At 50.2% G+C, this 14,715-nt stretch overlaps 1 protein-coding gene across 1 annotated transcript in view; it reads left to right on the top strand.

Moving 5' to 3' along the window:
- The first annotated feature begins 2,573 nt into the window (after positions 1-2,573).
- fam3c (FAM3 metabolism regulating signaling molecule C) overlaps positions 2,574-14,715 on the top strand; it is an 82,452-nt gene continuing 70,310 nt past the window's right edge. The window contains exon 1 of the mRNA XM_052055559.1: positions 2,574-2,578. Within this exon, the coding sequence (XP_051911519.1) occupies positions 2,575-2,578 (4 nt within the window). The 5' untranslated portion in view covers position 2,574. The remainder of the gene's footprint in view (positions 2,579-14,715) is intronic.

Here is a 14,715-nt window from a genome sequence, read left to right on the forward strand (position 1 = left end):
CCAAACAAGCGAGAAATTGATGGATGAGTGGGCTCGCCATTTCCCAAATCACATCCTGAGGAGCTTAAGTGCAGGAGAGGGGGATGGAAATAACAGGAGCGGGCTTCTTCGCTGGTATCAATCTGCCCCGCCGCTTGTCCCTGACGGATGGCCTGAGCCACTACCCATAATTACCGGCAGCCAAAGCGCTCGGAGACCCGACACTAAAGTCCCTCCACTCCAAAACGGCATTCGTTCTCCTCCCTGGTCAGCTCTCGGGATGACGTGCGCAATGTTTGTGGCGCAACTTCGCTCCGCGTCGACTGGCAGCTACGGAGCCCCTCCCCCTCGACGCTGATTCATGCCAGAGCACATCCGGCCAGGTTAAAAGAAGCCCGACAGCTTTATTGATCTGGGATCCCTGGGACCAATCTGTGCGCTAATCTCGAGAGGCAACTATTTGACGGCATCTGGAGGACATGAAAGATGTCAGGGAGGACTGAAGTTGAGGTTACGCGAGGTCACGCTTCTGCGAGGCAAATGAAGTGGATTGCTTTCCTCACATCTACCGGGTTTAAAAAACGGCATTTGACGGCGGCCTGACGTGATCTAGAGCCTCTGTCAATTCAGACCGACGACTCTTTGATGTCTCGCTTGACTGGAATCCAAACGCTTGATTTCCAGCGAAGAGGTCGAAAAAAGAATGTCCTTCGATACCAAACTTCGAACTGTCATAAACTAAATCCAAACGCGGCTCTGGTCTACCGCAGCAGAAGTGCCTATGTAGGCCACGGGCAGCATTTTAACATCCAGCAATGTTATTTGATCCGAGTTAACAAAAGCTGATCAAATAACCCGCCAACGCGAGCGGGAGGGAAACAAATCTTGGACCGCCGGGGATCCAAACAGGAACCGGCGGAGGATTGTCAAAGGAAATTCAATCAAAGGGAACACCACCAGGACTCGGATACAGTGATAATATCTACTCACCCCCCCCCCCCCCCGCAACCCCCTACAATACAAACACATTCTTCTTCACATTCTCCCCATCGTCTGGACTCACAGACAGACGGGGGGGGGAGTCCGAGGAAACTTTTAATGAACAAGCCGAGTGTCTTTTTTGGAATCACTTTGCCGGTCGATAAGCACCTCCCGCCGCGTAAATGCCGCCGCGGAGGTCTGAGGTCAGATAAACAGACAAAACCAGATGACACCCGCGGGGAGATTAGCTCGGGTATCTATTTGGATCGGGCCAAGGCATGTTGGACTCGCGTAAAAAGAGTTGACATTTGATTCCGGAAATGTGACGTGATAAATACGAGAGAGCTTCTGAAGGGCCGCGATCATTTACCGCAAGGCGGACGTTGCGTGGCATCGTCCGGGTCGCAAAGCGGACACTTCGATGACCCCCCCCGGCGGTGTTAAGTCATTTAAAACCAGCCAATTCTGGACCAAGTCTGAAAAGACGTTTAAAAACGTCTTTGGGAGCGAATGAGGTTTTTTTCAAATTTTTTTTTGGTTTATTGAACATAAAACATATACAGTAATAATTTCATGAGATCCACCCGTTGACTTAACGGAGATCCCGACTTACATCGCGACTTTCGCAAATGCGACTAACTGCCGCCGCTGGCGAACAAGACACGGGCGCTCGGCGATTTTGACAAAGGAAATGCCTCGGTTCAGTCAGCAGTAAACAAGACTGTCGACACGAGTTTGTTGTCTCCGGCCCGTTAGGCCCAATCAAAGCTGGCAAAGTGACAAGCGGAGAGGGAGGGGTAGGAAAAAAAACACAAAAAAAAAAACAATCCCTTTACTTAGTCAGAGTAGGCGAGCCGTGGCATTTATTCGGAGCTATTCATCATTATGACCCGCGCGCACGCCACAAACAGACGAAAGAAACTATAATATCATTCGCAGGGGCTCGCCATGCGTGAATTATCTGTTTTTCCGGCCTGAGCGTAATGAACGACGAGTGAAATTCTCTAGTTTGTTTGCAGCCTTTAAATTTTTTTTTTGGGGGGGGGGGGGGGGTTGGCTTGGCTCTGTGTTAAGTGCTGCCTCCGCGGATTTAGTGGGTCAAGGGGAGTCGACTGCGGCGGGCGGCGAGACAAGGTCAGATGAAGGGCGGCTAGTTTCCAGACCGCCGCTAGCATTTTCTCTGCCTCCCTGTAAGCTAGCATTTCCCAAACAAATGTGGGCAAGGGGGGGGGGGGGGCAAGTACACTGGGGTGCTGTGAGTTATGACTAACGGATGATAGGGGGCCGCTCAAGCTTAGCAAGACAGCAGCGAGCTAACAAGAGGGAGACGATGTCCAGCGGAGAGCCGCGCAGTGTAGGACAAGACGCGGTTGCATGCTCACAAGACCGAGAAACCGAGACGGAAGTTTGGAAAATGTCAGCCGACCGCTGACGCACGCCCTCCCGCCTTTGCGCGGCTGCGTTTGAGCGATCGCAGTCCATCAAAGGCAAACAAGACCATGGACTGGATCCGCGTGCTGACAAATGAACTCGTGAGTCGCAAGAGGAATGGAAACATCGCTCTCGAGCAATTTATGCCAATGTTGCCGTCGTGGAAAATGTCTGTCAAGCATGATGAAGACACATATCAATCATTGATCATGATGGTAAGTGTCGATCGTGTGGACTGCAATCGCCGGAGCCGAAACGATGTCGACTCGCAAACTCGGCAGCCGAGATTCGGCGGAGTTGTCAGTGAAGGAGCATCGGAGGAGGAGGAGGGCTCAATTTGTGAACAAGCAACCTTTTGCGGCTCGCGTTGAAAGCCGGTGGAAGACAAATGGAGCGAGCTTCCCCGGGCTACAATGGAAACTCGCAAAACTCTTGAGGCAAGCGTTTTTATTTTCGGGAAATTAACGTCGGAAGGATCCCCGGCGCTCAAGCCTTTGCGATTTCTCATGTAGAGCAGTTGAGCTGTGAACCTCGAGCGGCCGCATCCGCGTATTATGGATTTGCGGACTAAGGCGGTTGATGATGAATTAACCATAGCGCAGCAATATAAATACTTGAGTACACCTCGCCATTTTATGTATCACGGTATACGCGACCAAAAATGGGTTTGAGACCCACAAAATAAAAAATAAAAAATGCCGTCAATAAACAAAAAGCACCTGTGCTTTGTTGTGAGAAGAATTTTGCTGTTTTTCACGAAATCGGTCCCACCGCTGCAGCGTCGAGACGCCTTTTACCTCCAACCAGTAAACAAAAGAAACACGACGCCAGTACTCGGGACTTTTTCGTGCATTTTTCAATATCGTGCCCGCGCAAAAATCTCAGCGAGCCAAGCTTTGAAAAGTTACAGTACACAAACTGTATCTCCCCCTCCCCCACCCCCGTTGAGACATTGGATCTCACAAGAGACGCCGGTGCGACAAAAACTTTTCTGGACACCTTCCATCTCTGCATTCCGACTGGAGGAACAAAGCTAAATGTGGATTAACATAGGAGGGGGGTCTACAAAGCACGGAGGAGAAAGCGACGGCGGCGACGTGCGAGAGGACGCCAGATCCTGCCGGTGGAATATGGCGCATAAATAGGGAGGCCGGATTCTTTTTGGATTGGTCACGGAGGCTTGAAATTTTAAAAAAAAACATTCCAAGGGTGTGGATTTGTCTTTAAATATACCAAATGATTAGGGACATGTACGCTTGTGATTTTAAGATTTTGACTGCGGACAGATCAGAGCTGACATTTTGATGAAACCACCCTGACAAACGTTATTTGCCTCTGCGATTTCCCACGGGACGCACGGCGGCGGCACTCCGGCCCCACTTCGGTCGCCGGCTATCGACCCCCCCCCCCGCCCCGGCGGACCTCGCGTCGAACACCCGTCGCCGCGACAAAGCGCGATAAATCATGGAGTGGTCCGACAGATGACGAGCGCCTCTCCTGAGAGGGTTGGGAGAGTCGCAGTGCACCTCATGCAAGAAAGCGCCGCAAAGTTTAAACAGACGCAAAGGTCAAAAGGGATTCGAAGCGCGCAGCCACGGAGTACGATTGATCTTGGGTAAATTCCAGCTTGGCGTGTGGATATTTGCCCGCGCAGCAACGGTTGCTATGCTAATGACGCGCAATACAAGAGTGTTATCGAATATCCAACGCGGTTTATTATGGTGGTGGTAGATTGCGGTTAACATATCAAGTGTAGCTTTTTTTTTTTTTTTTTGCAAGTTGCTAACCGAAATGTAAGCATATCGAATGAAATATCTGCACCGCCGTACACGAGTCAAAACCACCGTCTTGGTCAAGTTATTGATTTTGAATCCATATGGCTAGTTGAGCCCAAAAAGCTAAGTTGAGTGGGAATTCTCGTCTCGCAGCATAATTGGACGTGGCGCGACAAGAGAATGAGAGCTATGGCGTGCGGTAAAGACGAAACTTCCCGCGCATCACAAATCACGCCGATGCCCCACCGTTGCTATCGTCTTTTATGCTAATGAGCCGCAACGCCGTCTCATCCATATGCATGTTTGCGCGTCGCGGAAGGAGGGCGGAAAGTGGTGAGGTACTTAGCGACGGGCAGGCAGGGGCTACGCAAAATCTTAATGCGTTAATGTTGACCATATGCACGCGGGGGTTGCGGGGATTATGCACGGGCGCGCGAGCAAGCTTTTCTTTTCCGGGAGGAAGATGAAGGTTAAATCACACGCTATCTTTATGCATATAAATACTACTGCACTTCCTGTTAAAATCTTGCAGGTGAAATGAAAACATGCGGCTTGCGTCAGTTTTGTCATTGCTATTGTTGCTGTCCGGATGCTATGCTAACAAGCTACACTGCTACACCAACCACACAAATGACATGGTTAAAGCCAAACACTGCTGGGTTTTTTTGCCATCGGCTAAAATGGCGCCCCGTGTCGCACTTTGGTCTGCTCTCACCCACTACGGCGGCGCCGACCAATTCTGGGAGCCTTTCAACTACAGCCTGCAAACGGAATTGGCGCAAGCGAAGGCTATGAAACCGTACTGATGACCGCATGACATGAAGAATGAGCAAGGGAGCTCCAAACATGAGGAATAATACCGCAACAACAAAAATGCACCATCTTTGCCCCAGTTGGAGCGGCCAATTGGGTTAATGCTTCAGGATATCACCAACACACACATGCACGCAGACTGTGACACACTCACTGAGTCACCCCGCAACAAAACAAAACAAATTGGACAAATTGTGAGCATGGACAAAACAAGCTAAGACTCCCCGGAGTCCTTTTTTCTTTTTGTGTTGTTGTCATTACGCATCTTTCCACTTTAGTGATGCTGTCCCTCCACTCTTTCCACGATCTGATGAGGATAATTAAAAGCGGTGCCCAAAGAAAATGGACTGCTATCAAAAGCGGCCTCAAAAGGCAGGCGCAATAAATCTCCCGCCCGGCTGCCTGTCTTCAGGGTACCTCGCCGGAGTGTAATATCGCCGAGTCTCTAGTTGGCGGAGGCCTGAGAAGAACATATGCTGACAGGAACGGGGGACGGCGAGGGTGGCCAAGGGGCGGCCATTTTGTAGGTGACCTACTTGTGTTTTAATGAATAGAGGCGCGGGAGGAGGGCTTGAGCAACGCGTGCCAAAGAAAGCGTTTGTCCTTGCGGTTGCGCCGCAAATATTTTAGAGTCCTCGGCTTCCCTGCGGGAGAGAGGCAATGCTTTTAAATTAGGCTGATTTATTAGATTCTTTCTCACCACAGGGCAGAGCCGCCGTCCATCATAAGCATGTCGTTTTCATTCCGGCCAGGTTTGCAAACCCTAATCGCGTTATGGCATTCCCATGCACATTTTCATCGCCTAACACCTCCTTGAAGGCGCCGCCGCCGCCGTCAGCCATTGATTGAACACTCAAGTGGAAAAAGGGGGGGGGGGGAAAAACCCCTAGCATGGAATGGAAGGCTCGGCGTAGCGCCTATTGACAAATAAGAGGTGACGCGGGAGGGGAAAAAGTGGAAGGCGAGGCGTCGATAGGAAATGGAAGCGGTCAAGAGCACATTGTGGGACTAAAAAAAAAAAATAATAAATGTATGGGGGGGGGCACATCCAGGGATGTGTCAATCCAACATCACTTCTCGATAGATTCTAATTCAAATGATCCATGATGGTGGCTACTGTGCGACTGGAGGAGGCCTGGAGGAACTTCCTTCACAGTTCGTTAGACACGAGAGGCGGGACAATTCAAGGATGCACATGCTTCAATTTAGGAGGCATGAATAAACAATGGGCTCTCCATGCACTCAAGACATTTCCCCTGGCGACGTCGCTGACACTTGCGGTTTACAGATCTTTCTGATCTACCCATATTTTAGACACACGACCATTTAGAGATAGCTCAGATAAAAAAACTTAGGTTGAAAAATGGGCCCAGACCTCCGCCAAGGCTTAACAATATCCCACTGACATGTCTTGGATGAATGATCATGACCTTGTGGGACGTATTGTTCCATTCCAGTCCTGTAGGTGGCGATAATGTAGATGATAGATGTCAAACATCCAACGAGGGAGATCATTGCCTCCATTTGGCCCCAATCTAGGCTGACTGTAATGGAACAATGAAAACAAATGAGGAATTTGTAACAATTTGAAATGTTATGAGGTCTCTGCGTGCTAACGGCCGAAACGTAGCCATGGTTTGTTTTCTTTTTTTTTCACCTGTTCGAGGTAATAAGCAAACACAAGAGCCTTTGCACACTTGCTCCGAGATCTATTTGAAGCGCACGGGGCTCTTCAGAGAGATGGAAACGGTTCCCACGGTAACAGTTTGGAACATCTTCATGAGCTTCCCTGCACAAGTGCACGCTCGCGCCCACCCCCTTTCTGCCGCCGTCCCTTTAATTCCGCGCTCTAAGATAATGAGAATTTTATCTGCAGCCCCTCTCGGAGGCGGTGGCGGGCTCCTGATTGAATGGGAGCAGAGTGTAACGGATGAGACGAGCGATAGCCGCGGCGGCTGCACATGGGCGCGCTGCGGGAGGAGGTGGAACCGTGTTTATGGCGGTGCGGAGGCAACGAATGGACTGCACCGGTAGTACCCCTCCCCTACCCCGCCCCTTCCTCCGCTGGGCTCGGTGAGATGATACTGTAATAATATTCAAAGTATTCCTCAAAATAGGCTGCGGTGTTGGTGCGTCACTCAAGCTTGTAACCATGGCGATCCTTGTCTCGGTGATGTTTCTAATGGATGCGTTTCAAAAAATTAAATGATGGGGGGCACAGGGACAATTACTTAGGAACACCATCAATCGAGACCATGACCACAACAAAATAACACTTCTGATTGGTAGAGGACTGATTGCATGGGAGGGAAGCAAGGGGGGGCAGCCAATCAGCAAATTTCCACGCGTTTCTCCAATGATGATGGAGAAATTATCGATCAAGGTTAAATTGAACAAGTTTATTTCATTTTTGCGACGAAACGCCCACCACTAACCACCCCCCCCCGGCCCACTGCGTCACTCTCATCTATTCAAGAGGCTAAGTTTTAATTGACAAGCATCATACTTCATCCGTGACCCAGAAAAAGAGGAGCCGCCGCTACAGTAAACACACGCAGCATCCAAATGCGGGCGGCTAAAAATAAGCGGCGGGCGCATCTCCTGCAGAGGATGTAAATGACGCCGCCGCGCCATTTAGGGCGCTTGCATTGTTGACATTTAGTGCTCGACGTGCAGAAAATGCCCAGCTGCTTTGCAGCTCCCATTCTTGCTGGAAGACATGAGCGCGTCTCTGGTAATTGTGTTTCATGTGATTAAGGTCAAGTTCGAGCACCCCCCACCCCCAAAAAAAACACCCCCAAAATATTTAATGGGGGCAAATACTGTTCTCGCTTTGTTTCCTCCTCCTCAAATCCATTGTTAACATGAAAGCAACTCGGATTCATTACCACTGCCGCCTCGGAAAAGAATTCCCGTTCATTACGGAGCTTCTCCACGGCTCGTGATACTCAAAATGCATTTTCGAAATGACAAAAAAAAAAAAAAAAAGCACGAATGCTAATAAACTAGAGGGCGAAACATTCCGCCGGAACAATGTCCGCGTCGGAGGAAGAAGCACTGAACATACGATTAGACTTGCTATTAAAAAAGAAAGGCTGCGGGTTCTGCTTAGACGAATTCATCTAAAGCTTAAGATAGGACGCATACGATGCATATACATGTCGCTTCCCCATTTCGACCGGATGACTGCAAGGCCGATCGAGTCGGCGGTGTGCATTTTGAATAATGTACAACAAGTAAGGCCCAAAAGAAAAAAAAAAAAAAAGGGAGCGCCTGAATGTCTGCTGCTTTGACGAACCTTTTTTCAGGTCAAAGGTCAAAGTCGTGTCATTTGTTGACTTGTCGGCATCTTTGGAAAAGTCCACCCGCGCAGACGCGAACGTTTGTGTCGCGACGGGCCGCCAATGGCATCCATTTGTCATCCGCCGCAATTTGCTCGCGACGGGTTGGAAAACGCAAAGGCACACGAGGGCAAATGAGGCGAGGTGAGAACGAAATACAAAAACCCGCGAGGCTTCTCAAGTGCGCCAGGTCAACCCAACGTGCTGTCAACAAGTCAAACACTCTCCCCAACCACAACCGATTCTCCTTTCATCTCTCAGTTTCTCCATCTCGGCTGTGATTATTATCTGCCGTCCCCTTTTTCCATTTCGCTCGCTGCAAATCACTCTTTTGCCGTTTAAAGCGCCATCATCCAGAATGGACATTGATCAACCGTGTGAACTCTTGACACCAGGAAAACAACACAAATTGGTTTAGGTGCACTTGAAAAGTCATCCAGCTTCCGCGGGCGAGACGGCGGACAGGAAACGTTGGACGCCTTACTTTGGGACTCAGCAGAGAAGCTCTCAAGGGACACACGCTGGACTGTAGCTTAGCAACTGGCAAACTGCAAACCGGTGCCGATTCAGTTTCAGCTCTCTTCTCATATTTACCGGACATATTTGGACTCGCCGACTAAGCGCTGGCTGTTACTCCCCCCATTCCCATGAAAGCAGAGAGTCTCACCCGGCTGCATTTGTGGCCATTACGTTAAGCGAGTCTGCTTGGCATGAGCCAGATTACAAAAGGAATGAATAAAGCTTCTTGACTGCAAGCGGCCGGCCACCGCCCGATAAATCAGCGGCTATAACTCCCCCCACCGCCGGCTCCCTCTCCCGCCTTTCTGAACCGTCCGCCGTCCCTTCTCCTTCCTTGCACCTTTCTTTTTGATTGCCTCCTCCGTGCGCCCGCCTTTGTTCCTCGCCGCCTTCTTCACGCTCGGCATCAATTTCCCGTCTTATCTTGGCCTGGCTCTGCTCACGATATATGTTTCGATCACTCTTCCCTTGCCGGACGTCTTGCATCACTTTCGGCGAGACTATCTCCATAGCCCCCCCCCCCCAACCCCTCAATTCATGCTTCTGGGTGGGAGAACGGCTTTTATTTTGTGCGAAAACGAGAAGGTCTTGAGTAGGAGGCAGTGGGAGGCTAGGGCGGGTCAGGACTGATGGCGACGACGGGGAAACAATGCTTTGCCATCCTCCATTGGCGAAACAGATAAACACGCTGCTCTTGCGGTATTTCCTCGCGCTGCCTATTGCGATTGGAAAAACATTTGATGAGGCTGCGGGCGTTTAGGACTAAATACCTTGTTTTTAAACTGCTGTATTTGATGAGATTAGATGAAACGCTAATGATCCCCGTGGGGGGAAGATTGGATCCTTATCAGAGAAGCAATAGATACGGCAGGGAAATGACGGAGCTCAGCAAACGGGGCGCATGAAATATGCAGCCCGGGAAAAATGCAACCTGGTGACAGCGTTGTTTGCGTACAAGCCTCACACGAAAGAATACGATGGCACAAAAGGGACTAACAATGTTTCACACGCCTCCAGCTGAAAGAAAAAACACACGTTTTTTTTTTTCCACTAAAAAGTGATTCGTCGGGATATTTTCCAATGGCCTGCTGCTCAAGAACTACTTTCAATCCCAATGACACTTTGCCCGACCTATGCATTTTAGATGTCCGGGAAAAAAAAAAAAGGCTGAGCTGACTGGTTTAACTGCCACTAAGCCGCACCGATGAGAATCTCGGTCATTTGTAGTCCGACGAGTCGGCGTATTCCGTCCTCTTTCAAAGCCGTCGTCGTTCATCCGTAAAGTCGGAGAACTTTTATAATGAAGCAATCCAAAGTAAAAGGGCGAAGGTAAATAATCCACTCTCAACCCCGCACGACCCCCCCCCCCCCCCCCGTCCCCACTCCTCGACCCTCTTTCCAAAAAAGTACACAAATAAACTTCCCTGCAGTTATCAAGGGCTTTTCCATTGCAACGACAGGAGGAAGGTTGGGGATGAATTGATGAGGTGATATTGAAAGGGGGATAAAAATCGAAAAGTCAAGTGGCAGGAGGAGGGGGGGAGGGGGCCCATCATGTGGAACAGCTACGCCCCATGGAGTGACATTTGTGTCTCCGCCAGCGTGTTTGGGCCCCAAAATCAATTGTTTGCGCAATCAGGCGCCATCAGCTCGACAGGAGCGAACGCAGCTAATTGCGGCAATCGTCAAGCTAACAACATCTGACCGGGCGTCGGACGCCGCCATTGCGTTGGCGAAAGTGGGGAGGGAGGGACAGTCGAGACGTGCGTGTCACTAGCTTGGCAATGAAGTCCCTCGCTTTCTGCTGGCTGGAATCATCAAGGTGAATGTCACGGACATCTATTTCAGATTCGGACTCAATTTCGGGCTAAATCTGCTAAGTCCACTTGATCCTCTTTTCCAAGGGAAGCACCCACTGGCCCATTAGAATAAGGTTGACTCTCCGGTCAGCGCATGACCGGCGCTCTTTCAGATTCTGGTCAAGAGTGTTCAGAATACAAAGTGTGATTGAGGCTAATGGTGGATACGCTAGCCCGCATCGGCAGCGATGGTTGTCAGATCAACGATGGACAGAGTCACATCTCTGCAGTCGAGCACGATAGGAACTTAATCAGAAGCTTTGCATTTCTCTGCCATTCAGGCCACCTTGAGACCCCTTTTCACCCGCGCCTCTTCCTGTGCATACGTTAGTTGGACTACATCAAAAGCTAACGGGCTGACGCTCATTGGGATGAGCGTGGAGGGGACGCGGGGCAGCGCCGGCGAGTTCATTAAGCGGCATGAGAGGGCAAGGAACGGACCGCAGCACGGATGAAGCGGCGAGATCAATGTGGAAGGAGGTTCGGCACCGGAGCGTAAGAGGCTAGCGGGATAGCGTTAGCATTTGCTTGGAAAGCAGGAGCAGCAAAGAGCGTGGGCGAACACTCAGAGGAACTTTGGAGGTGGAAAGTTGAGGCAGAATTGTCTTTGTAAATGACAGCATCTTGGAAAACAATGGGGAGGACGCTCGGGGGAAGATGGCAGCTGGATGGAATCAAGAAACGTGTTTAGGGGAGACAACGAGTCCGGATTGGCAAATTGAAATACAATAAAGCAGCGCAGTGGAGGGGAAACGAGGAATAAACCGATGTTAAATTAAATGATTGGAGAGAGCAAGTGACTTTTAGAACTCTGCTTACTAGCCTGTCAGGTTCGATGTTTGCTTAAGTCATTTTAGTCCTCACAACAAATGGTTATTTTTGTTGGGACCGATTAAAAGACGTATCAGTCAAGACATGCTCACGGGCGTCTACACTGTCAGGACTTCGTACACTCCGGAGAGGAAAAAAAAAAGTTTGGGATGGGATCAGATTACCGTTAAAAGCAGACAGCGCAACAACTGCAACATTTTTAATTATTAGTGACCGTATAGGTCATCTCTAATCTTTAATCAGAACTGCTGATTGGAAAATGCTGAGGAATTAATTTCGCTTTAACATTGACATCAAATAAAGTGTCATTCAGGCAGTATCAAATATTAAATATCGAGCAGAGGGAGCTCAGCTTTCCAAAAACCTTCCAAAGCTCATCTGTGCTTGTTCCTGCTCCAGTTGGTGTGTCCTGGCTCATCTTGTGCCAGGATCACACACACACACACACACAGATGGTGGCTGTACTCGCCACATGCTGTAACACAAAGCGGGAATCGCATGGATTTGTTATGGCTGGTGTCTTTAAATCTCTGCGGCGGTAACAAACATTTCTCCGGCGAGTTGCATGTTGCCTCCCTCATCAGCTCAACTTTGTTATCGCTGGCATCCATCTCGCTGATGCACTTTTCGAATTAATGGAGGGTGGCCCTGCGGCTGGAAATTTGTGGCGTCGGGTACACTAAATTCAATATGGATCTACCCCCCCCCCCGCCGTAACGATTTGCCAAACGCGGGTGTGCACCCATGCCGGCGAGTGTGACAATTTTGGATTCTGGTCCAGAATGTGGTGGGAGGGTGCTGAGGGGGAGCCAATTAGCATCCCTCACTTTGACACCCGTCTCGTCAGAGCAGTGCGCTCAAACATGTTAACTTTGCGTTAATGACCACAGTCCACCACGCTCACCCACGCCTTCGTCATCTGCCGGAACTGTATGTCCATACGTACAACAGATCCATTTTTAAAATACGTTGGGAGAGATTGTCATGAGCGCGAAAATACACTTTTGAGGTCGCCGACTGCCTGCTAGAGCGACAGGTGGTGCCATAAAGCATCAATCCATCCATTTTCTAACTCAGAAGACAGTCCTAAAACGCCCCCCCCCCCAAAAAAAATGGAAAGCTGTGGAAAATCTCTGCAAACGGGACTTACGCTGTCCATTTTTTGAAAGGCATCTTTGAATAACAAGATCAAGTCGCTTGGTAAAAGGAAAAATTGTTGACTGTGGCTGCAGTTTCGTTGGCATAAATGCCAGAAACGCTCAACGTTTACGGGCTGGGGGGGGCGTGGTCTTAGTTTGCGGGCATCCATCTCTTCCTCCAGAGTCAGAGAGCAAAGCCCCGTCGGAATGACCTTCCGGTGAGAGCTGATCCATCTTAATGAGGGAGCAGGGCAGGCCATCTTTTATCTTAAATGCGGCGGTCCGGGCAGGTGGAGATAAACCGCCAGAGAAAAGCGGGACCATTCAACATGGTATATTAAATTTCTCCACCCCCCCGCCCCCCACCAACATACTGGGTTCACTCGGTCCGGTCTTGGCATCCAAGCGGGTTGCATGAGCGTGATGGAGCTGCATCGGAAAGTGATGCCCCACAGTGTTGGCGGGACTCGCCGTGCGCCGCATCAGCAAAATTCGGCCTAAGTCGTGCGATGGAGGAGAGCGAGAACAACTCGAGAGCAAGAGAGGTCAAACTGAAAAAGTTAGCCAGAGAACATGGGGAGAACATCATCTGAAATAACGCGTCAGAACTTCCAAATTCACCTTTTTGAGGGTGAGAGACACGCAAGGTTGTTCACGTTTCAGAACTACGCCGGGAACGAGGTCACGAGGTGGTACGGGGGCGCTCCAGTCGAAACTCATAGATCAAAGCTAACCGCAAACGTTGGCATCCGATCTACGCACAGATTATGGGTTGTAAAAACCCCACCTGGGCCCAGCGTGGACAATTTTACTACTGATAAATGGGCCATTTATTACTGTAATGGCTTGAAAGAATAACAGATGGACTCCCAGAGAAATGATGAGGGTTTTAGTGCGACGCGCGGAGCAGCAACCAGACCTCAACCACTAAGGGGAAGGTCACGCTAATGCAGCCAGATGTTACGACAGGTCCCGGAAGGAGCTTACGGGAAGAAGCGCCGATGCAAAGATTGCAAAGCGGTCACAAGGAAACGCTCGATTTTCTGGTTTGTGACAACTTGCTGTCGTTTCCCGAGCCGTTCCTGGCCCGGCGTGCTGACCTTTCACCCCGCCCTGCCGCCCGCGCAGGTGCAGGCGTCGTTAAGGCCCGATATGGCGGGAGTGGCGTCTCGAGGGGCGGGGTAAAAAGGATATTGATGGCGGCGCGTCTGCGACGGACCGGTTCGTTGAGCAAATAAATATGAGAATTGATACGGTCTTTTAGCGAGCGCGTGCATTTCGCTCGCGCGCGGTAGCGTCGCTTAATGGCGGTCACTGCGGGTTGAGACGAGCGCCATCTGTTTGTCATTTTATTCCCGGTACGACGTTGACTGTTTTACGAAAAGCGTGCGCGCCTCGTCGGCAAAGTCAACGCCGAAAATTGGCCGACCCTTTACCCAAGCGAGCGACACGATCGGTTGCAAATGCGGGTGATGACAACTTGGCGCTCATTTTTGATTCCTCTTAATCCTACCGCGATCGCCAGGAAATGGAGTCGCGGCGCGGAAAACAAGAGTCTTTCAGGCAAAACGTAGGCTAGAAATCGACGAAATGATTTGTCGGGGGCAAACGATCTTTTTCTTGCCATCTGCTATTGGCAAGTCAATCAATGGCGGCAAACGCAGCTTCTTCTTTCATGCGCTGAAATAATCTACATGTCACACGTTGGGAGTATCCGAACGAGTTTTCATCGCTTCCCTCCGGCAGCGGCTGCGCCCCCCCCCCCCCCTTTAGAGCCGAGCAGCCACTTGACAAGTTTCCGACAAGGTTCTACACGTTGACCTCATTAGCTTCTTTGAATCACCTGGCGGCCACGCTCGCCACATGCTGTGGCTCGGCACGACTCGTTGCTTTTCCGCGGGTGGCCTGAGTACTAATGAAGAAGCATTGCGGTAAGCGACGTGACGGTGCTGCGCCTCGGAGTAATCGGAATATTACTTTATAGAGGACGGGCAATTTGCATTTTATTATTATTTGAACGAAAGCAGCCATGGGTGGAGACGGGTCC

Source organism: Hippocampus zosterae, chromosome 21, assembly GCF_025434085.1.
Source record: "Hippocampus zosterae strain Florida chromosome 21, ASM2543408v3, whole genome shotgun sequence".
Lineage (NCBI taxonomy): Eukaryota > Metazoa > Chordata > Actinopteri > Syngnathiformes > Syngnathidae > Hippocampus > Hippocampus zosterae.